This window comes from Caloenas nicobarica, chromosome 16 (genome assembly GCF_036013445.1).
Source record: "Caloenas nicobarica isolate bCalNic1 chromosome 16, bCalNic1.hap1, whole genome shotgun sequence".
In the NCBI taxonomy this organism is placed as follows: domain Eukaryota; kingdom Metazoa; phylum Chordata; class Aves; order Columbiformes; family Columbidae; genus Caloenas; species Caloenas nicobarica.
The window spans coordinates 7,522,308-7,546,454 of record NC_088260.1 but is presented as its reverse complement, the minus strand read 5'-3'; the positions used below and the strand labels follow the sequence as shown (position 1 = coordinate 7,546,454).

Here is a 24,147-nt window from a genome sequence, read left to right as displayed (position 1 = left end):
CCCTGTACTGGCTCTGCTGTGAATAGCTACTGGAAATAACCACAGAGCCAAGGCCTGAGTCAAATGCTTTTATCCCTATGTTTGTCATATGTCACTTGAATGGCTGGCATTTAGAGAGGAATTAACTGTCCTTTCAATTACAGATGGGTCTCCATTAGTACCTTAGTTTGATTAGCAGCGCCCTTACGTAATCTTTCTGATAGTCCCTATTTACTGTGCTTTGGCTCACAGTTCAGGGCAACCCTGTGACAGGGACTATGCTGTTTTCAGATGGAACGGAACTGGTAGATGTGCTTCAGGAATGCGCTGAGTGTACTCCAGCAGGTAATAGGTTTAGCCTGAAGCAAAACTGTCTGAAACGCGCATAGCATGGAGATTAAGGACTCAGCACCAATTGTTTTGCTGCCTGAAGCAGACCAACACAAGCAGATTTACTTACAGATGTAGTGTGTGATAGATGTGTGGTGTCCGTATCCTTGCAGTATTGCAGTTGCAAATTTTTCTATTTTCTTTAGCAATATATTGTGCCAGTCAAGTCTGAGTACTCTCTTGGTATAATATGCATGTGTTTAGACTGGCAAAGCAATCCCAGAATGGCAGTTACATAAAAACCAGCCATACCAGCACAGTTGTGCTTTCAGAAGCATAACTTATTTTGCCTCTGTTGGGGAAAACAAAGGTACTGACATTTATGGCTTTGCTCAAGTAAGTGCAACTATACCTGGAATTTTTGGCAGCCAAAGATTATGCTCCTGATCCATTTCTGCACGCCACCAGCATTATGTATGTGAAGGAACCGGAGTAACAGTTTCTTAGCTGTAGCTCACAGCAGTCCCATGGAACAAAAAAGTATGATTTGTTATCACAAGTTTGAATTTAAAACATCATGATGTATATGACTCATGAGAAAAATTGCCACTTGACAGAAGCCACTGGCTGGAGGAGTTTAGGAGAAGCCAGAATGTCTAAAGCAGTAGTTGTCAATGGAACGCTACTGCAGCTCTTGAAAAGTAACTGGGGTTGACTTGCAGGGTTAGTTTAACAACCAAACAGTAGCAAATGGTAGAGATGCATGAGGTGAAAGCAGCCACAAGGCTGGATCAGAGAATTTTATTTTCTTTTATGCTTAATTTTACAAATAGCAGATATTACCTGTTCTAGAAAAGTGCTCTGAACCATTTAGATGAAAGGGCCTACAGAAAGCAAAGTGTGAAGACTGTGATTCTGTCTCCCAGGGATGTTGTTTAATTTTTTCTCTAATATTCCCATAGGTAAATTGTGCGCATTTAAGAAAAAGAGGATTTTTCAGCCCTAGGAACAAGTTTGTTCTATGTATCCAGAACAAGCAAGGGCAGCCTTGGTAACTGTATGATGGCACCAACCCAGGTCCAACTGGCAATTGCAGAGAATGTTGCTTATGAGTGACTTGTGCAGTCGAGTTGCTAACGTGGTCACCTGGTTACTTAAAAATGAGCATTTTTGTTCATAAAAATTTAGTATATCTTTAAAAAAAAAAAAAAGTTAAACCAAATTGGTCAAAGGTAGGTTATTGAATGTGGAGCTAAGTGCCCTCCTCCTGCAGTTAGAATTGTGTGGAACAGTATGCGTATTCCAGGACAGATGAGAGGGAAAGAGCCCTGCCATTGCACATGTCCCATATTTAAACTGCAGCTGCATCTACCTTGTAAATTTTGCACCAAAGTGGTAGTGGATTTGATTGTTTGAGTGATTTGGCAAGGTCACTCAAAGTATATAGCAGGCAGGAGTTCAGATCTCCAGTGTTGTGCCCAACTGCATTTATCAAAGAACGTTCCATATATAAAACATATTAATATAATGATAGAGTAATTTAGGTGGGAAGAAAACCTGGAACACATTATTTGTGGGCTATAACAGGGAGGAGTTGTTACTACCAGTAAATTTCTCTCTAGAAACCACACAGTATGTGCTGCAGTCACTGATGTTAGAACTAAGAATATGAAAAAGACACTGGCTCCACCTAATTTTCAATCTGATTAATGCAGCCTGTTAACTTTATTAGCAAACTCATAGCTGGCTTTCTTAATAGGCTTATTTTCTGCATTTTGTGTTGACAGCGGTTGTTTCTGTCCAGCCTTCCTGTATCTTGCATATGAAAATCTTGTGTCATTAGGTCTGCTGATCATAACGATAGTTCATGATCGCGCTGTGCAGGTAGACCAGCATACTTCTAATTCAAAATCTGAATGGAAGATAAGGTTTTTGTGCATGTTTGACAAGTCTTTTGTCAGAATTCTAAGCGATCAAAATTTTCAGGTGAATATGCATTTTGTCAGGTAGCAGACCAGCTTTAGTTCTCCAGAGGTCCTATTAGGCCTTCTGGGTTAAAAATTCAACTATGATTTTAACATTGTTTTAATGAAACCATTGTTTGGCTGCTGGATTGCTATTCTTTTGTTTATGTTAGAAGTATATTTCCCTGTAGTGTCAGTGTCTCAAAGAATCTGCTGTTGCATCATTGCTTTAAGTCGTAGTATTAAGATTCTCTGAAAACAGATGCACAATGGAGAAACTAATATACTGGTTATTTTTTTTTTCACTCTCAAAGCACTGCAGGCATTTTAATTCTTCCAACTTGACACAAAAAAATCTCTGTTTGTGCCTCTTCTGATCCCTGGACATTGCTGTTTTGTGTACACACAAAAATTTAACCTATTTTCTATGATGTGCAATACTTCGATTATACTGTCACATAAACTGAATGCAAATGAGTCATGATACTTGCATTTTCATATACCCTTTGAAAGGGACAATCTTCTGTCACGATGTTCGCAATTTATGAGGGAACAGCTAGTTTACAGCAAATGCCAGCATCAACTCAAATTCTGTACTCAATCATGAGATTTTTTCTCTCAGCTTTGAAGGTTGAAGCGTGATGTGAATGGCTGTTTTGCAAACCATGGATATTTATTAAATATGCATTCTGAACTGGTTCATTTTTAAATTAATAAAAGCAGTCATAATTTAAAAACCACTCTAAAATAATGGCTTGAGTGCAGAAGCCTGTTATGAGGAATGAAAAATTAGAAACTGCTTTCATTTTTTGAGGGCAGCTTGCAAAGATTGAAACCAATTTCAGTAACCTTATCGTTGTGTTGATACAGTACTATGACATCATGTCCCTATAAATTACCACTGGATCATTAGATATGTCGGTCCAGTCAAACAGCAAGATGAAAGGCCTAACAGAGGTCTTCAAAAGTATTATTTTAAAATATTATTAAAATATTGCTGTTATCTTTTGTAACACTATAGGGACCTCAAGGATGTGAGTGAAATATTAGAAAAATATCCTTATGGCCTGAAATTGTATATGGAAACAAACAAAATAATAGTTAAATGGTGTTATACTGTAGGTTATTAAACCACTGATGTATTATAGTAATATTTGGTCTGATGATTTAGAAGTAACTTCACATAAATTGTGTAAGATGTTTCCTCTAATTATTTAGAAATTGTGCCTAAAAGCTCCAGTCACTTTTGGGGCTTGTTCTGAGAACTGCTTGTTACATATGATAGGAAATATGGATATATTTTGATTTACCCTTTTTAAGCAAATCAGTTTTGAGGAGGTGACGCTGTAGTTGTGCTGTTTCAAGACACAAAGCAGCGTTTGTAGGAAAAAAAAAAAAAAAAAAAAGTGGCATCTTTTCTTTAGGGAGCCTTGAGCCATCCCTCATCGAGTCTGGTAAAAAGCATCAACTTCCCCCAGCCCCGGGTTCCCCGCTCGGCCGGGTTGCCCTGGAGATGGCGCAATGGCGGCGGCGCCGTGACCGGCTGGGGCTTCCCCGGCCCAGACAAAGGAGCCCGCCCTCCGCGGCGCAGCTGCCAGTCACGGCCGGCCACACCCTCCCGCCGCCCCCGCCTCTCTCTCATTGGCCTAGTACCGTGAGGGCGTATGCCTTTCGCGTCTCTATTGGCAGAGCGAGTTAACATGCCAGGGAGCCCACCAATCGCTGTCGAGATTTCAAATTCCTGACAGCGGAGACTGGCAACGCAATTGGCTTGGCGAGCGCGGAGTCCCGCCTGCGGGAACCGGAGCGGCTTGAAGCAGGCGTTTAAAGATGGCGGCAGCGGCGCGGAGCGAGGGACGGTTTTCTTGAGGCGGCCGAGCTCGCTCTCCCCCTCACTCGCGGAGGAGCGGCCGGGACACCGGAGATGGCCCAGGTTGGTTCTGGCCCTGTGGGGCGGCGGGAGGGCGTGCACGAGTGGGCCTGCGCGGCCAGTAAGCCCTCCGTCCCCACAGGCCGCGGCGCCTGCGGGGGCCGCCCGGCCCGGCCCGGCCCGCCGCGCTGCTTGCCGCTCGTGTCGTGTGGTCCCCGCCCCCGGGCCGGCGCCGCCAGGAGCCTCTCCCCGAGCGGCCGAGGCGAAGGCACCGACATCCCGTCACTCGAGCGGGCGGGGACTGCGCTCCCCGGCGGGTGTTGCCGGAGCCGCTTCCCCCGCCCCCGGCCGCAGGGTCCTTCCCTCAGAGCTAGTGTTCGGTTTTGTTCAGGGCGCTGGGGGGAGGGCTGGGGTTGGTTTCTTGTTTCCCGCTCGCCCCCAGCCATTCCTGCTCGCTCTCGCCGTGGAATTGCGTTCAGGGTAGCAGAAGGAAGGAAAACGCCATGGCTTTCTACTCTCCCGCACACCTCCCTGCCAGTGAGGTGATGGGGAGCCGCAACTCTGGCGTGAGTTTCTACACGACATCGTGTTCCCAAGGGAGGTGAGGGGGCGGATTTGCACTGCACACACCGTTTGTGCGGGGCAGAAGAGCGTGTCTCTCTTGTGCGGAGTTGGGGAGCAAAGCCAGCCCGTCACCAACGCCCGTCCACTTTTTGTAGTTCTGGTACGTTGGACGGTGAAGATAAGGTGGTGTGTATGTCCGGAACTCTCAGGATTCTTCTTCATGCGTTCCTTCTATTAATAGTGAAGTACAGTTATATTTTCCTCTAAATTATCCCATTACAGACTTAAAATGTTTTTTCTCCTAACTTCCTTCACCTTTTTTTTGCTAGAAAAATAACAAGTGTCTCTTTTGCACGTATTTTCTGTATGTGTCGGGTTTATCTATAAAGTCCGTTTGCCCGCTGAGAGGCCGGGTCTCCCTGACATCCAGGCATCGCTCCCTCATAAACTGGGATTGAGGGCTTGCTGGGTGAACCCATTCAATTACTTTACTTCCTTAGCTTGAGAGTTACAGATATTGGAGTTAGACCTTTAATTTTTTTTTGTGCCTCCCTTCTTTCCGTTTAAGTAACTGAACTTAAGGGCTCGTATTTTTAATTCTGGACGAGGAATTAGGACACTAGTTCTTTTGGGTAGCTCCTTTTGACTACCAGGATTACTTTGCTTTTTTAGAGAATGTGAGGGGAATTTGATTCCTATGTCTATTGTTTTTCTTTACAAGTAAGAAGCTATTTGTGATGTGAAAGTAAGATTTTTTTTTTTCTTCTTCCCAGGCCCTGATTTGCATATTTTTTAAAAAATCAGTTTTGTGGTTTTCATATTTAATTGAAACCATGTAAACCCTGCTAGAAAACTGGTCAAGCTATAAAGGCAGAAATAATTTTGCTATTTCTGATGGTGCTTTTCCAAAATTATGTACTCTGCTTGTTCCAAAATGGGACGAAGTCTTATGAACTAGAGAAGTTCTTCAGCCTTGTGTGGATTTACCACTGATAATGGCTGGGCCCATACTGCCTTTTCTTAGACTGCCTTGATCACTTACGTGAAGTGGTTGTTTCATTCAGAATCTTTCTGTTTTACAGCTAATAATGGGGAGAGAAATGACTTCCTGTATGTAGTAGTTAATTTACAGACTATTTTTCTTTTTTTAAACCAGAACAGGAAGTCTCAAAAAAAAAAAAAAAAAAAACCAACAAACCAACACCACAACCAAACAAAAAAACCCGCCAAAACTGGACAAACAAACAAACCCAACAATCTCCTTGTGTTGCTGGTTTGTTTGTTTGTGGGGTGTGTTTTTGTTTGTTTGGGTTTTTTTGTTTGGTTGGTTTTGGTTTGGGGGGTTTTTTTAGCAGTTGATAATAGGATTAAATTATTTTTAGGACTGTGTGTATCAAAAAAGACAATAGATATAATAAAAAGAAGGTAGATGATTGTGAATGAGTAATTACTTTGATAAGGGTTAAAACTGAGTGGATCTTTAAGCATGATCAATACCTCATGAATTCTGCTCTGCAGCGTTGCCATTTGGAGCCGGAGGATGAGGAAGACTTTGTATTTGGAGAGCAAATAAAGAGAGTTTGCTCTGAGCCACTCTTCCTTCTGGGCTTCACTGAGTGTGAAGTAAGCAGTTTCTGACAAGTCATCCAGTTGCTTTTTAAAAGCAATTTTTGAAGAGAGAAGCTGTGATATGCTGTTCCTTGTTCCTGATTGCAGCTACAGGTATTCATGAAGAAAATATGTTCTTTATTGAACTGACTTGTAAGACGGGCAACATGCTATACACTGAAGGGAGTTCCTCTTTGAGTTTGGGCAGTGCTAATTATGAATTTTAAGATTCTGGTTTTCTCTTGTCTTGACCAGTGATACCCTTTTTCTCTGTGTACTTCTGCCTGCCATCCCCAATCTGTCCGTTCTGATTGCAGGAATAGGCAGTGGTACTTATTAAACAAAGAACCGGTTGTTGCTTTTTTCTTTCTGCCTTCAAAGAACATCTATAAAACAACCAAGACACTGGTTTTGTTGGGAGCTGTGCAGTCTGCTAGATACATTTAGGTGTCCACCATATATCAGTTTCTTTGAGTTTACTTTGTGATATGAAACTTTTTCAAAATAAGAGCAAGCAGTTAAAAATGCGAAATTTCTGTGTGTGGGTGATCTGCAGAACATGAACCGTGCATGTGTATTTCCAGCAGTTCATCCAGAGTTCCTTCAGTGCTTTGTACTGGCTGTTGCAGATGTAAATGGTATTCCGTTTTTTTTTTTTAAGGAATCCTTATGGAAACCATCGATGGAACTTTGTAGACCCCTGGAGAATAAAATCTATTCTTTCAGGGCAAGTTTATTAAGGATGACAATACACAGACTAACTTTTGTTGTATTCTAATATTATATAGCCTAGTATGCTAAGTCTGTTTTACGCATGCTTGTTGGGTTCCCTTGATCTAAGGTCTGTTTGGCTGTTTTTAACCTACAGGGTCATCTAACTCATCCTTTTAGGTTTCATCCTTCTGTCTTTGAAACACCTGATATCTAAGGAAAAATCCTTATTGGTTTTGGGAATTTGTGCATGTGTGTGGTTTTTTTGTTTTCCAGCCCCTGATATAAAGGGCATATTGTAACACAGTTGCCAAGAAAGTAGATGGGAATTGGACTTGTGTTACTCCACTTCTCCCTGGCTTTTTGTAGCTCATAGGAAGGTATTGTAGCCCACTGTAACTGTAGAGCTGCCAGACTGTTATCTCACCCTAGTGATGTGGCAGGTTTATGGCTAGCAATGCAAAAGCTAGTTTAAACTCATCTTGGTCTGGTACTTTTTCTGGCCACGGTATGTGTTCTGATTATAGTAGACAATCCCTGGCAGTGATTTGGTATGCTGTTCATTATTTCAAGGCCAACAAGAATTTCATTGTTAGTAGTGCTTGAATATAATAACAAGACGTATTTTCTACGAAAAGCGGAGGTGTAGTGTCATCGAACTGCCAAAGCTAGGCAGGTAAAGATTAATTTCTTGTGTTTTGACACTAGTGTTGGTAAAACACTCTTTAGCGTAGGAGCAGAACGTGTATCGGGGATGTGGAAACTGCATTGATGATCATGTCTTATGACTTGTCAGAAATAGTCTTTCTGGTTGGACCAGGTAGCTCCTTGATTGTAGTGCTCTTTCAGATTCTAGAATACCAATTTCAGTGTTTCATTTCTGTGTAGTTTACTTCTGTTTGCTCTTTTAAAGAGTCTTCTGAAGACTCTAAGGTGGAAAAATTAGATTACTTAGGCATTTAGTTTCCAGGAGTTACTGAACTTGTACTGTGACTTTTGTTTCTTTTCTTTAGAATTAACAATGAAGACACTAATGATTTATTGCAAAGAACTTAATAATTTGTCATTCACCTTTTTTTTTTTTTTTCTTTTTAATCTAAAGATAAGGAAGGGGGAAGGTTATTAGGCAAATATATTTCTAGAGTTGTTCTGTATAACATTAGGTGTTTCAGAACCTGTTGAAAGAAGAAGGAATTGATCACGACTCAGGTGATTGTACGATCATCTTGTAGGATGGGATGAATGGAAATATCTATAGTTTCTTGTCTTACTGGTGAATGAGCTGTTTTTCATTCTGGAAGGTAATATGTTTATATCACAAAAGATGAGATTATTTTAGAGCTTTTATCAAAATGGAGTATTTTTCCTTAGTTAACCTACAGTGCCTGTCAAGCTTAGTGTTGAATGTGCCAATTTTTAGTATAATAAACAAAAAACCCAACAAAACTAAACCTGTTCTGCTGCCCCAGCAAAACTGTCTTTATTGCCGAATCACTAAAATAAGAGTTTACTCTGTTGTATATTTTGTTTTCTTCCAGCTTCCAGGTAAGTAGATTCTGTATGCTGTTGAATTTTAATTGATCCCACCGTAACTCCCAATTCCCAGCTTCCTGCCTTGCCCTGGTTGGTGTTTGGATATTGCTGTTTGTTCTGTCTGGGCTGGTGTAGAGACACGTTAGAGAATTATATTTGGCTTCTCTAAGTCCCTCATGACAACCCAGACATTCTGCCCTGTTGCCTTCAAATGTTATGCAGCAATGTCAGGACTTGACCTTATCTTTCTAGAATACTTGGGTAGGTTTTCTCTGCTACCTGGAAATACCAGCTGGCTGCCTTGGGCAGAGTAACACTGCCTTATTTCTAGCTCATAGGAAGATTTAAGGCCAGTTTGGGGTGGTATGGAGGGACTTGGAGAAACCAAAATAGCAGGTAAGAAATTATCCTTTCTTTCCTCAGGTGCTTATGGTCCTGCACAGATGGCAAAAGTATAATTGAAGAAGCCATCTTAGACATGGTAGAAAGAACCCACTTATGTAAAAAACAAACAAAACAAGACCGAAAAAACCCCCACCAACATACACCCCCACCTCCTGTAAAATTTCCTAGAGCAATTGAATGTTTTTGCCAGGTTCAATTACGTAAAACACTGGCTTCTAAATACCCTCCAGAATTAATCTGAGCTTTCACTCTAGGCCTGAATTCCTCAGACATACAAATGTGTAGTCCCATAATAGTATAGAATATAAGATCTAAGGTCTAACATCTGGTTATCTAGAGGTTAATTTTGTGGTTTTAGTAAATGATGAGATTTCATGTTTAAACTTCCAATGAGATTTAAAAATTGTCTAATAACTTTCAAAAAGCTAGAAGACTATGGTTGTTAAAATCTTGTTGGCTTTGCAGATTGTCTTTAACTGTAAGCTAATTACCCTTTCTGCTGTGTGGGTAAGTATGGCTTGAATACCAGGTTATTTTAAACAATGGGAGAATTCCCCCCAAATGCAGAGGTTTTTAGTCTGGTGCCTACAAATGCTATGCTCAATGCCCTGCCTGCTAACTAAGCAGAGATAGTCTGTGCTGGTGTACAGATCGAGCAGTAAAAACAACCTAATTTCAGCCCAATCTGAAATGGTATCAGGGTACCCTGGTTTTTTTCACTGTAAAAGTGTCACTCTTCTACCTGAAATTTGTGCCAGAAGGGGTGACTTTTTTTTTTTTTTCCCTGGGATACTATTCCCTTTTTTTTTCTGACAAAGATTTTTTTTTTTCTTTTTCTTCTTGTAGGTTGAAAGAAGAAAAGGAGACCTGCTTGGCCATTGAAGATGCAGTCTTAGTCTTCAGCTATTTAAGCTGAATGCATTGTGATTTCCAATAATTGAGACAGTGATTCTGAAAGCTGTCTACATTAATGAAAAGAACAATGTAGTCAGCTTAACTGAATCATCAGTGTTGCATATTGAATAGAACATGATAAACCAATCTTGATGGACTTATGCGTGTTAGGAATATAGATATAAACATTTATTAAATCATTGTTTTTTTAAAACCAGTAGTTTTAAAAATGGATCAATATGAAAATGTACCACCCCTCCCTAAAGAACCTGCAAGAGAAATGAATGTGGAGAGTCACACTTGTCCCCCACCTCTGCCGCCTAACGAACAGCCTCCACCACCTCCCCTGCAAACGTCCAGTGACGCAGAGGTAATGGACGTTGGCTCTGGTGGTGATGGACAGTCAGATACCCCTGCTGGGGACACGCACAGTATCTGCAGAACACAGCTGCTCACAAAGGGATCTGCCTGCTACAAAAGTCGTCTTATAGTAGACCCTAATAATAGCGACCAAAGCCCAAGAACTGCTCGTCATGCACCTTCAGTTCGAAAGTTCACCCCAGATCTTAAGTTGCTTAAAGATGTAAAGATTAGTGTTAGCTTTACAGAAAGCTGCAAAAGCAAAGATAGGAAAGTTCTGTACACTGGAGTTGAGCAGGATTATAAGGCAGATACAGATTTGGGTATTAATAATGTCAATGGGGATTTGCATGTTTGTCCTTTCGGTGGTAGTAACGGTAAAGCTGTAGGAATAGGGGGTGAAAACGATGACAAGAAGGATGACGAAAATGATATTGAGCAGGAAAAGAGAGTGGAATATGCAGTTCTGGATGAGCTAGAAGATTTTACCGACAATTTGATGGAAATAGATGAAGAAGGAGGAGGGTTCACATCTAAAGCAATCGTTCAAAGAGATAAAGTGGATGAAGAAACCTTGAATTACTCGTATGAGGTAAGTAAATCCGCAGGTTTTTAGTGAGTAAGAGGTTTCCAAGTGACTAGGAAAAATACGTAAAGATGTTCACTGAAACAGTCTCTTCTGTAAATGTGCCATACATTAGTAAAAAACACAGAATTTTCAGAGGCAGAACTTTGGCTGAAAACTTGTAAATTATGTTGGTCAAACTTTTGAGTTGTGTGGCAGCTTCTATAGTCTCGTTTAAAAATAACATTTAAAGGGTTTCTTATACAACTGCAGCTCCTCTTATAATGAAAAATACCACTTCTCACTTACGAAAACTTATTTTCTTATTTTTCAGTCATTTTACTGGAATCATTGGAAATTTCTAGTTTCTCTCTGTAGGGAAGTACATAGAGAAAATGTACACGTTTTCTTTGCAAGGGGAAAGGGAGGTTAGTAGACCCAGAAGGATGGTGGCTGATAAAGTCTCTTTCAGGATGACTTTGATAATGATGTGGATGCTCTGCTGGAAGAGGGTCTTCGAGCACCCAAAACAAGGAGAGTAGAAAATGAGAAATATGGTGGTGAAAGTGATCACCAGTCTGATGGAGAAACAACTGTGCAGCCAATGATGACCAAAATTAAAACTGTGCTTAAAAGTAAGTTATTGATTACTAAATATCTGTATTTTTTTGTGTGTGTGGCTTGTGTCTGTAGAACAAAAGTATATCGGCAAGCAAAGTTCAGGATAGCAATTCTTGTGAAACAATGTTACAGAATTGTAGTGTTTGAAGGCTTCTTACTGTAGGATATGACTTTTCACATTCCTGATTTTTGTGAGTACTTTTGATCTTCATCTGCTGTATGTAATGAGAACGTATTGTAGTGTGTGCATTTGTGAAAAATTACGAAGAATGTTACCTCAGCAGTGGGGAGGTGAACAAGAGGGATCTCTTCTTTTGTCTCCGTTACTGTAAAACTGCTGAAGACTGTGTGTGGCGAAACGGACAGATCATTCTGTATCAAAATTACTGCTGCTACTGCTTTTCAGTTGAAAATATAATGGAATCTGTAATTTTGCAGAATTTAACGTGGGTTAGAAACATATGCCCTTTTATTAAAGCAAAACAAAATCTTTCTGCAAGACCTTTTTAGTCTTTTTCCAGTGTCGTTTTATTCATTGAGACAGAAAAATCAATAAAAATAAAAGCCTTGATTCTTTATCTGGTTTTCTCAGCTGTCTACCCAAGTTTAAAGTGATTCTTTGTTTTAAAGGTCGTGGCCGCCCTCCTACAGAACCTTTGCCAGATGGATGGATCATGACATTCCATAACTCAGGCATTCCTGTATATCTGCACAGAGAATCTAGAGTTGTTACGTGGTCTAGACCTTACTTCTTGGGAACAGGAAGCATAAGGGTGAGAGCTGTCAATTACTTAAATACTCACTGAGATATAAAAATTAGTTGTGCTCCTGCAAGCAGTTGAATATTTTACTACATTAGCAGGCTTCTTTCCAGTGTTAGAATTAAGATATTTGAAAACTAAACTCCTCTGTTTCTGAAAATAAGATACAATTTTTCTTACTGTGTTTTGTTTTTCTGGTTTTGCAATGACTAAATAAAAGTAATAAGTAGTAATAAAACTAAAGTAAAAAATCCATCTGGATTGCTTCTTTTGGTTTTGAGTTTTGCTTTTGGTGACCTCGAGGTACTGAAACCTTCTGTATTACTTTATATTTGCAGAAACATGATCCTCCGCTTAGTAGCATTCCCTGCTTGCATTACAAAAAAATGAAGGAAAATGAGGAAAGGGAACAAAACAATGACATAACCCCAAATGGGGAAGTATCACCTGTAAAGCACCTCGATAAATCTTCAGAACTGGACTGCCAGACAGAAGAACCGGACTCTACTGCCGCTGATTCCGGGCCTTTAGATGACAAAGACCCTTCAGGAGGAGATGCAGCACAAGGAGCCTTAGGACAAGTTAAGGCCAAAGTTGAAGTGTGTAAAGATGAATCTGTAGGTACGTATGGAAAGTGGAATCTTTTATTGGCTGTAGGTGGGTTATTGGCATTTGGGATACATATGCTTTATTCCAGACTTGGCAACTGAGTAATATCTTGCCCAACATCAAGTGGTCAGTTGTCTTTGTGCACTGTTTTTCATATGCAGAGGTCTGGAGAAATAGTCCAGGATTAAAAAATCAGTTTTGATTTTAACAGGAAGATAAACATCCAGTGGAGATTTTTGCTGAAGACTTGGGAGTCCACATGCGAAGAAAGGTTTTACACACAAAAATGTGAAAATTTTGGAAGTTTAGTCCTGTAGACTTTACCTCAATTTAAGAATTGAGTCCATGTGTATGTATGAGTTGCTGTTGTCAGGTGTGTTTGTGTGACTTCTTTAAATAGGCTTTTCTTTGCAGTCTCTATATTGGCTGAATTATATCTATTTTCAGTATGGTCTCAAAGAAGATAAATGTGGTGCTGAAGATAAATAATGCAGTTTAACTAGGTGTGCTTATTTGCACAAGTCTAGCAGAATAAGTTGTGCAAATATGTTTGCACTCATGCCAAAGTGTGATGCTCCATTATTTTGTTTATGTAAGTATGATAGTTTTTGTATAAAAAGCTGCCTAAAGAAGTCATGCCAAGATCACTGCCAAGCTTACGGAGGAACTTGGAGAGAAAATTCATGTGTCACTTAACACAACCTGAGAGTGCCATCCGTGTAAATTACTGCTACGCAGAGTACTGCTACGGAGTGTAGCCTACCACTTATCTTTGTAGTGTTCAAACGTAAAACTTGTTGTTACATATGTCCTGTTCAGTCTGAAAATCACACCAAAAGATTTTTAAAAAAAAATCAGTATTTAGCAGCAAAACTAAAAACAGTAAGCACTTATTTTCTATGTGAAGTTCACCCGTCTGTCTCTCTCTTTAAATAGGATCTGTTCTGTTACTGAAAAAAATAGTGAGTGGTCCTCTGTAAGTGTGACTTGCATTTGGAATTGCTTGTGGAAGGAAACAATGCCAGCTCCTTGCTTTTGTTTCATTACATCTTGGGATGCTACTATTTATTTTTGCTGATTATATCTGCAGAAGTATCCTATGAAGGAGAAGCAGTTGCACTTCAAGGGGGCAGTCTTTCAGTACTCTGTATATGAAAATAAATGTGTTAAATTATGTTCAGAGGACTGCAGATGTTAATGGAGTTCACGCAGCATCATTATATAGAGTTTCATGGTACACTCTGCAATAAATAGGCAGCAATAATCAGTTTTGGCTTGAGGAAACGTGAGGCTAATAGCATAATTACTGTTACTCGCTGTATGCCTGGCTTCAGGTAACAAGGAGGTGAATAGTTGATGAAGTAGAACAATTATTAGTGCTTTGTTACAAATTGTGTTGGATATTATGCTGGCTAGGGCTTAGTAAAATCTTCAAGTGACAGAATAAAATGGTCTTGTGTTTTGTTTTCCAGTTTGCACAAATATTTTGCATTTGTCCCAGTAATGGGAAAAAAATAATTAGTTCCGTTAGTATAAAATAGCGTCTTAACCTTGAGTAATGTGAACTAAGGCCAGTACTTTTGCTCCTAGTCTAAAAAAATCATTGTAACGTGTTTCCAACAATGGAAATAGTGAACTTAATACTCACTCAGTGGTAGAGAAAGTAACTTGGTTGTGTTTCTTAGATCTGGAAGATTTTAGACGCTATCTTGAAAAACGTTTTGACTTTGAACAAGTTACCGTAAAAAAATTCAGAACCTGGGCTGAGAGACGGCAATTCAATCGTGAAATGAAGCGGAAGCAGGCGGAATCCGAGCGGCCCATCCTGCCTGCCAATCAGAAACTGATCACCTTGTCTGTGCAAGATGCACCTACAAAGAAAGGTTAGTTTGTCTACCTGGAGTTCAAATATTCTATATCAAAGACTAATTACAGTTCAAAGCTTGACTGGAAAAAAAAAAACAAAAACAAAAAACCAAAACCTGTAATAAATCCACTTTCTTCTTGTTCTAGAATTCTGTGTTCTTGGATCCATCATATCACAGAATCACAGAGTGGTTGGGGTTGGAAGGGACCTCTGGAGATCATCCAGTCCAACCCACCTGCTAGAGCAGGTTCACCAGAGCAGATCACGCAGGAATGTGTCCAGGCGCACTTTTCCTTCACTATTAAATAGTGAAGGAAAAATACTGTCAAAATATACTTCCGATTAAAAAGAATAATTCCTAAATGAAAGGATTTTTATTTAAGGTTGCAGTCCTGGTAACTGGTTGCTGCCTTCAACTACTTGTTACTGTTCATTGTCACTGAAAACCCTCCTGCCTGGTCACTCAGTGCCACTGCCTTCTTGGGTCTATACCAGTTCTAATTCGTCCCAAATTAAGGACTGGTTACAAGTGCCAGACTGATCCAGATTAAAACCTACAATTAAAAATAGAAATTTAAAGCAGTTAGATGGAAACATTTAAGAACGAACTGTGTGTGCCGTTCTATCCTGTGATGTGAGGAGTGGATATCGCGTCTGATGAGATGCTGGGGTAATCAGCTCTTGCTCGTGTTGGCTGTGATGCCATAGGAGTGTGTTTTACTGCAGTCTGATGTTTAGAATGTCCATAGACCTGTGATTTGGGTTTTGTTCTTGTTTTGTACATTGTCGTGTTTCTGGGTTTCTTCTTAGGAGAATTAAAGCTTACGAGCTGTGTATTGACCATTCCCTGTTACAGGGAGGTGCAGTTGAATTTTTGGTTAATACACTTTATCTGAAATTGTATAGTAGGTTTAGAGCCGCATTGAAACCATCCAAATTAAGGACTTACTTGCACTTTATCTGTCGAAATCTTAGCTTTCTCTCCCATACTGCTGTAGTGCCCGCTCAGGCAGTGTTTGTGCTCTTGACTAACAGTACTGTTGCAGCAAAAAGGAAAAAAAAACAATGGGACTGTCAAATAAAAAGAGCATGTTCAGGGAAAGAGGACAGTGACCTGATCTGTGGCTTGCTAAACAGAATTTTGTGGGGAAAGAAATGGAGTGATTCTGTTTTGTGGATTTGAAGTCTACATGCCTATTAGAAGGAAGATCCATGTTTAGGAGCGGATTAGAGGATTTCTAATTGATGTTAGGTGCCAAAAATGCTGTGTGCAGAGGTCCAGAGACCATGGGACTGCAAACATTGAACACATTGACTTAGCTCATAATTAGTGCACTTGCAGTTGTTGATAGAACTTTCTCAGGCTCATTTCTCAATACTTTTCCAGAGAAAATGGACTTTGAGGTCCATGTCTGATTCAACAGCATTGCATTTAATTTAAGCAGGCACTTATCCCTTGGAGCTTGTCATTTATGTATTTGTAGTAGACATTGTATTTTAAAGACTGGAACTACTTAGCTGTCTTCCCCTCCCTCTTTTTTTGTAGAATTCGTCATTAATCCCAATGGGAAATCCGAAGTTTGTATACTGCATGAATATATGCAACGAGTCCTAAAGGTTCGCCCTGTTTACAATTTCTTTGAATGTGGTAAGTCTGTTAAGCCCTTCAAAATAGTGTGTGGTCGATTAAAAAACTTATCTTACACTTGGATATCTTTTTAGGTAAATATTGTGGGAGAATGCACTTGATGCTTAATCAAGAACCTAAAAATGTTACATTTATGGCAGATATAACTGGAATGAAATTAATGTTGGCATTTTTTTCTGTAAATTCCAGCCAGATTGCCTTATTTAGCTGCATTCGAGATCGCTTTACAAAGTGGTATAGCATACATTCGTTGCATTTTTGCTTTTGCCAGGCTTTTCAGCAGCAGGCTTGAAAGGATTAAGTCCTGCAGTCAGCAGCCAAGGAATTAAAAGTTTGGCATCTTAGTTTAGTGTGGAATCTAATTATTCAGAGTTAGGTTATTCCTATATATGCATTACATAATATAACAGAATTTTCAATATGAGAATGTGTAGTTCTTGTATTTTACACTGTGTTAGTGATGCAAAGATTTTGGAATTAATCTGTCAGAATTCAAAGGTTACAAATGACCTCTTAATGTAAAAGTTCTTCATTTGGAAGAGTGAAGTACATGGCGGTAAGTCTCTGTTAATGGAAATCTCTGTTAGTTTTTCAGATACCAGAGTAAGAAATTCTTCAGTCTTTCTGAAGAGTAAACAATTTCCTTCCCTCTGCAAGTTGAAATGAAGAAAACGAATCTTTATAGCGGTGGTTTTTCATGTTCATGATGAGTATTTTACAGAGGGAGTTCTGAAAACCTTTCTTTTTCTTTCCTTCTCCGTTTCCAGAGAACCCAAGTGAACCTTTTGGAGCCTCAGTGATTATTGATGGAGTAACTTATGGGGCAGGAACTGCCAGCAGCAAAAAACTTGCCAAGAATAAAGCTGGTAACATTTTCTCTTTCTCAATACCAACTGCTGAATTGTTTATCTGTTTTCATTTCTGCTTTGAAGATGACACATTTACAATAGTAAGTAGGAATTGTTTTGTTAATAGCCAGAGAAGGTACAGTCCTGTCTTTTTGGGAAAAGTGATATTTCTAGGGGAGATGTGAGACTTGTTTGAAGTGTGCTGCATTCTGCTGGTTTTCTTTACAATCATTGTTTATAATAAATGTAATCAAGGTGTTTAATCATTTTCTGCAGCTCGAGCTACACTGGAAATCCTTATTCCTGACTTTGTTAAACAGACCTCTGAGGAGAAGCCCAAAGACAGTGAAGAACTTGAGGTATTGAGCTCTTGTTTGCTGGCTCTCACTATTGGAGTCTGTTTTTAAAAACGTTACACCTTCACTGTCAGAAATATTCATGAAAATTTGTAACGTTTTTCTCAGTCAGATGGAAATAAGAAATTCTTCATTTATAGCAAGATCTATGGCAATGAAAGTACTTTTTTTTTTTTTTTCTATCGGAACTGAGCAGAAAATTTACTGTGATGCGGAGGCCCTTGTTGAAATATCAGGTCAGTTACTGAAGACCTGAAATATTCCAAGCCCCTGGACTGCCTGTACTGTCCTGGCTTCCAGAGTCCTCTGGTTGATGCCTTGAAAAGTTCAGAGCTGACACTTTCTGGTTTTGTGTGATTGTCTTAGAAGACCAAGTAAGAGCTAAAAGCGCCCAAGCTTCTGAGACATTTTCACTTAGCTGTGAAAGCTACTTATTGCCAAATCAGACAGCTCAAATTTCAGACTTCAAGCAACGACATCTGAGAAAATCAAAGGAAAAGTTTCTTTAAGTGCTGGAGAGTGTGTGCTATATTGGAAATATTAAATAGCTAGTTGATCAGTGAAATGTTCACTTCCAGTTCAGCATGTAACAGACCATCAGTGAGGAGTAAGGGAAAAATCAGTCATCAGCCTGAAAGGAATGTTTTCATTTTTAAAAGTGTAGTGCTCAGAGTGAGTTGTTCGTATGCCTGCTTTAACTTAAAACTGTGTTGTATGCCCTCCACTATTGAAGTGGTCATTAAGAAAAGGCAGAGAATGTTTTCCATTTTTTTAAATACAAAATGTTCCAATAGCTGTTATGTTTTCACTTATTAATTTATTATTTATTATTTTGGTAAGTAGAATTTCATGATTAGTTGAAACAAATAAAATAACCTTGTCCTGAGGGAGAAAGGATGATAAAGAATTTATAAGATTGTCATTTTTATGTCCATCTTATACAATGTCAAATTGGAGTTAATTATTTAAATTTCTGTATGCAAATATATGATTAGGTGTGACGGTCTTACTGGTGTTGGTAAATACCTCCATTATGGATTTTAAAATACTTTTTAAAGTATTAAGCACAGAGTAACTGAATTTGTTTAATGCTACAAAGGAGAAATGAGGGTTAAGAACAGCACTAAGGTCTTATTTGCGCAAAAGCTCAATAACTCAATAATTCTTTTTGATTGCTTTGTAGTATTTTAACCATATCAGTATTGAGGACTCACGGGTATATGAACTCACCAGTAAAGCTGGACTCTTGTCTCCATATCAGATTCTCCATGAGTGCCTTAAAAGGTGAGGCTGCGGAGTAGGAGGTTTGGGCTGGGACACACTGGTTGCTGGTACCCGCCGTGTTCCGCAGTAACTGGGACGTTTGTGGGCTGGCCTGGCTTCACTGTAAGAGATGTGGTGTGGCCTGAACCGGGGAATGCTGGATCTTCCTTTAACTGATACTTGCTCTTTAGGCCTCTTCTGAGATAGGGACATGTATCAAGGAAAAACAAATTTATTTGCAAGCTTGCTTTTCCATTCAAGTCAAATTTCTGATCTAAAAAAGAAGTCTATTAATGAATGTCTTGAAATGTATTATGAATGTATCTAATTCCATTGCAACGATGGTTAAAGATAACTGAAACCACTTCAGTGGTTTGTAATTTTACTTAGTATATGATACTGATTTTGTTTTTGCTTAAGAAACCATGGAATGGGTGATACATCCATAAAGTTTGAAGTGATTCCTGGTAAAAATCAGAAGAGTGAATATGTCATGACTTGTGGCAAACACACGGTGCGAGGCTGGTGTAAGTACAGTACTTGGTGTGACCTCTGGTAATATCTCCCTTTTTTCCTGTTCTCCTGTGTTGTCAATTTTGTATCTCAATTTTGAACAACACAAGTAAATATTGGTGTTCATCTAATATGTAATGTGCCAGTATTGACACGTTTTCATAATTATTTTTACAGGCAAAAATAAAAGAGTGGGGAAACAGTTAGCTTCGCAGAAAATCCTACAGCTACTGCATCCACATGTGAAAAATTGGGGCTCTCTTTTGCGTATGTATGGTAGAGAGAGTAGCAAGATGGTTAAACAGGTGAACATGATTTTGTTTGATTGTAACCTACTTTGTGTTCGTGTTTTTGCTTTTGTATTTTTCTGGGGTTTGTAGTTTAGTTACAAGACAGCCTTAATGGTGTCTGTTTTGGCATAGTAGTGTTGTTCCCTGTCATGGTGAAGGCCGTGTGCATTGGATGAGAAATTCTCATTCTTCTGAATGGATTCTTGTACCTTGCTATTGTCAGAATGTAGATGGTGCTTTCATTGCCAATAATAATTCTGCTAATCTCGCATCTTCCAGATTGAAATGATATAACCTATTTAATATTTAACCAACTCATGTAAATATGTTACTACTTAACAAAGTATGACTGTCACAGATTAAACTTCTGCTCGACTTTTGCTGTTTGTTTTTTTTTTTTTTTTTTCCCATCAAAAAATGTCATCTGTTGTTGCTTGTGGTCCCGTTGAATAGGAAACCTCTGATAAAAGTGTGATAGAACTTCAGCAGTATGCCAAAAAGAACAAGCCAAATCTGCACATCCTTAACAAGTTACAGGAAGAAATGAAAAAATTGGCACAAGAAAGAGTGAGTATACACGCTTTTGTGTTTATAAAGAGGAAGAATGCCACGGTTCAGATTTACCAAGTATTAGAATGTAGAGAGATTTAGAGATTTTTCATCCTGTCTTTTAAATGGGCTTGTAAGTTAATTTTACCTACTTTGGTAAACTTATTTTTAACATTAGAAGAAGTCAATCTTTGTGAAAGGCTAACATATAAATTTGGCTGAAATGGTTCAAAATTTTAAAATGGTGCTTTATTACTATATTCTATTTCTGATGTGTCATGGGGTTTGTTTCATATTCTTTTAGGAGGAAACGCGAAAGAAACCCAAGATGACGATAGTGGAATCGGCTCAACCTGGCAGTGAACCTCTGTGTACCGTTGATGTGTAACGGGAAGATTTACAAGTGGGAGCAATAACACACAAATGGAGGAACTAGATTTTCAACAATTATTTAAAAATTATTTGCTGCAGAATGTGAGATAACTTTTAAAATCCAAGCTGCTTCAGTTATGCATTGTTCTTTTTGCATCGTCAGGGCAATATTACTTTTTCCTACTTTGTTTTTCTTTTTTTTTTTTTTTTTAATACCTCTGAGATATGTACGTTTAAAGAATTGATCCTGAAGATCTTTACTTGGGCAAATGCACAGAGGACAGGCATGTTCACACAGGATAAACTCCATTAAGCACTTTTTCCTGGAAAGCCATCCATGTTGTTTGCAATGGATGTGTTTTAAGGATGGAATTCAGATTATCTATGTACAGGTTGAAGCTGATATTATATATATACACACATTCATATATATGTATATATAAAAGAAGTATATGTACATCTCCTTGTATGAACATGCCTAAAACTATTTTTGTGAAACGTTTTGTTGCATTTCAGCACATAATAATATGCACTGATAAGACACTTTGGTGACAAATACATGGAAGTGATGAGCAATGTTCCTAATGCCATAGGATTAGGCCAGTAATGCCATTTCTTTTGTTCTGTTTTGGTTTTTGTCTCCTGCCAGGCTTAATTATTCAAGACCACAGTATGCAGATTTTTTTGTTACTTGAAAAGAACAAGTATACCTGGTAGTGTTAAGAGCAACAGGCTGGATATCCAAAATCATTGGGTTTTACTTCAGTTGAAAGGAGCCCGTGTTAGTTTACAGATCAGTTGAAAGGGGGAGATGTGGCCCTCTGTATTTGATTAAAATAAAACCTGTCATTTGAAAGGCTGTTTTTAGAGCATGGAGCCAAAACACAGCTGACAGTGGTTGACAGTCTGAAAATGCTTTGCCAATGAGGTGTTTAAAGACCTTCCACTCCCTTCTCCCAGCAATAAAACAGTTTCTCATTTGTTTGGAGTCAGAATATGTCTGACTTGCTCAATTAAGTCTTAATTCATGTGCACTGTAAAAGCAAAGAATTGGGGAAAAAAAAAAAAAAAAGAAAAAGAAAACAAACAACCCCGAGAAATCTGAAATAACTGCAGCAATTCAGGTTTTTTAAGAAGTTTTTGGGTTTGCTTTTTTAATTACATTTTTAGTTTTTAAAGAAAAAGTGTAACTTCTGCAATGTGAATTAGAATGTAGATTTGCAATATGACATAGAGTAATGAGTAGAATGAGACCAGAACAGGTTATACTGATAAATAAGAAAATCACAAATATGCAACTATTATAAATACAATCTTAGAAAAAAACAGGCAGTGCTCACTATGTCACCTGAGGCTTTCTGAAATGAAGCACAGAAGAGATAGTCGTGGCTGTGGTGCAAGCGCTGCTCTGTGGGTTCCGTTCCTCTGGCTGCTGGCAGCGAGTCTTCTCTGAGAGCCAGTGCTGTGGGTTCTTTGCTTTGTTCTCCAAGAGGAGAGTGAACCCCAGGCTGCTGGGGCTGCGGCTCGTCCAGCCTGGTGCTGCCGAGTGTCCCAGTCCTGCTCCCAGCAGTGGACGGGCAGGTTTTGTCATTGCTGCAGCTCCTGGGACCTGGACAGGGAGCTGGGGCTTGAGGGGGGGTTCTGTTTTGGTTTTTGGTTTGTTGTTTGTTTGGGGTTTTTTTTACCAAGTTACATATAGAGTGCTGCAGTATAATGAATTTAGTGCCTACTGGATTTTAACAATATTGGCATCAGTATTGTAAGACCTTCTTTCAATGTCACCCATTATTTTGGAAATTTTGGATTCTAACCTGTATTTCAAACTAATGTTCTTTAATATGTTGCATATAATGTTTGAGGTTAAACAGGAGGAGTCTTGGAGTCTTACCTGTTTCTGTGTTTGAATGAAATGCTCAGAGGTCTCTGCAAATATGAATTCACCCATTTTTTTTATTCCTATATTTAGCTTTTCAGTTCCACGAGTTGTAGTCCTGTTAGAACAGGATACGGGTAGTTGGAAGGACTATACATAAACTATTATTTAAAGAAGTGGCCTATCTGAAAAAAAAATCTCCAGGAAACACTGCCTCTTTTTTTTTAATAGCTTTAATAAATCTCCATCTTTTGAAGGGTATATAATATTGGTGCAGTAGTGACAAGCAGTGATTACTGTTTGTCTCTCTTTTTATTGTTTTGTTTTCATAAAGACAGGGCTTATATCTTCTATGCCTAAATATATTACTCTCTTAGGTAGGTTTTACTTCAGCTTGTGTGTTTTCAGCAGGAAAATCTGTACCTGGATGGCACTGTAAAAGACAAATCACCCGTGTAGATATTTTCAGTTTTCTGAAATCGGAATGTCGTTGCATTTGCAGGTCACCTGCAGAACATCCATAGATGCCTCACTGACAAATTTGTTTTCATTATTTTTAAGAGGATTGCTGTATTACCTCAGTCTGCCACTATCAGAATTACAAGGTGACCATTGCCCTTAATTAAAACATCCAGAGATTTCATTGTGAACCAAAGCCTAGAACGTATATTATGCATTCTAAACAAAAACAAACAAAAAAAGATGGTATTAGACCTTGCTGCAGCCTTTAACTGGAGAGATGTCCAGAAAATAGCGCAATAACTGCTGGAACAAACAACTTAACTGCTGTCGATGTCATTGTGAAGTATTGTGTTTTAATGTTTACTATTGGTTGGAGTGTAACAGTCTTGCATTTGCACATAAGCACGAGCTGCTGTGATAGAGGATAGATCATCGCATTAACTTCAGCTTCTGCATGAACACTTACAGTGTGATTCCAGATGTATCCTAAACTTGTCGTGTAACTCTTGTGTGTTTTCTAGGTAATCGGCTGTAAAGGTTTAGATCTTGATTGTATGAATGCATAAAACAACTGCTGCTTTTGTCACTGGTATTCGTTATTTATCCCTTCTGTATCCAGAGGAGGATGGGTATTTTTATAGGGATGGAGTGTATTTTTTAAGAACTGTTCCATCCTTCGGGAATTAGACAGTTTTTGCTTTGCATATTATGTGCTTCTCGACAAAAGTGTGGTATATTGACTTTAAGGATTAAATTAGTTGTGCATTCAAATCTTTATGGTACTGATGGAAAACTTACTGTGACTTCCAGTGAATAGTCAGATGCTACCTATTTAAACACCAGTCATCCAGCTTTTTCTTAAATATTTATTAAAAAAACCTGATGAAGTAGTTGGGTACTCAGAAGTTTGGAAAGACTTATGCATAAACTTAACTGTTGTATGTAAACTTCCACTTTCCTGCGACGCTGTTAGGCTTTATACAAATATCTTTGTAACATCTGAGTATTTAAAAGTATCATGATTATCTTACTAATTCTCTAGACTGTACTTTGGTCCTGGGCTAAAATTCAGGAAGTGAGAGCCTCCTGGCTTTCCGTGGAAAGAAACGTGAAGTGCAAGAAGCCATGCTGTTGTTAACCAAATAAAATGATCAGTTGCAGTATTCTGATGCGTATCTGAGAAAGTGGGAAAAGAAAAACGCCACCGAAACAAAATTCATTCTTATTGCCCAAGTAGGTAAGAGTGGTTGCTGTACAAGTTGTATTGGGTGCAGTTGCTTGATGCCAGTGCTGAATTGGTACAACTATAAAGCCTCATTTTCACTGAGCCTC

The 24,147-nt window shown here is 38.9% G+C and overlaps 1 protein-coding gene across 1 annotated transcript; it reads left to right on the top strand.

The window, feature by feature from the left end:
- Positions 1 to 4,087: 4,087 nt before the first annotated feature.
- On the top strand, positions 4,088 to 24,138 carry DGCR8 (DGCR8 microprocessor complex subunit). The gene is made up of 14 exons (XM_065646027.1): positions 4,088 to 4,206; positions 9,811 to 10,810; positions 11,256 to 11,418; positions 12,035 to 12,177; positions 12,504 to 12,786; positions 14,460 to 14,657; positions 16,188 to 16,289; positions 17,057 to 17,155; positions 17,414 to 17,496; positions 18,677 to 18,777; positions 19,177 to 19,283; positions 19,447 to 19,574; positions 20,013 to 20,126; positions 20,413 to 24,138. Exons 2-14 carry the CDS (start codon positions 10,088 to 10,090, stop codon positions 20,494 to 20,496), a joined length of 2,328 nt encoding a protein of 775 aa, XP_065502099.1. The 5' UTR covers positions 4,088 to 4,206; positions 9,811 to 10,087; the 3' UTR covers positions 20,497 to 24,138.
- Positions 24,139 to 24,147: the final 9 nt, after the last annotated feature.

Bases quoted from the DNA above. Each gene is read 5' to 3' on its own strand.
- DGCR8 (XM_065646027.1), top strand. From the start codon at position 10,088: ATGGATCAATATGAAAATGTACCACCCCTCCCTAAAGAACCTGCAAGA. The intron at 17,156-17,413 runs GTAACATTTTCT...CATTTTCTGCAG, and splicing joins ACTTGCCAAGAATAAAGCTG to CTCGAGCTACACTGGAAATC. The intron at 19,284-19,446 runs GTAAGTACAGTA...TTATTTTTACAG, and splicing joins ACACACGGTGCGAGGCTGGT to GCAAAAATAAAAGAGTGGGG.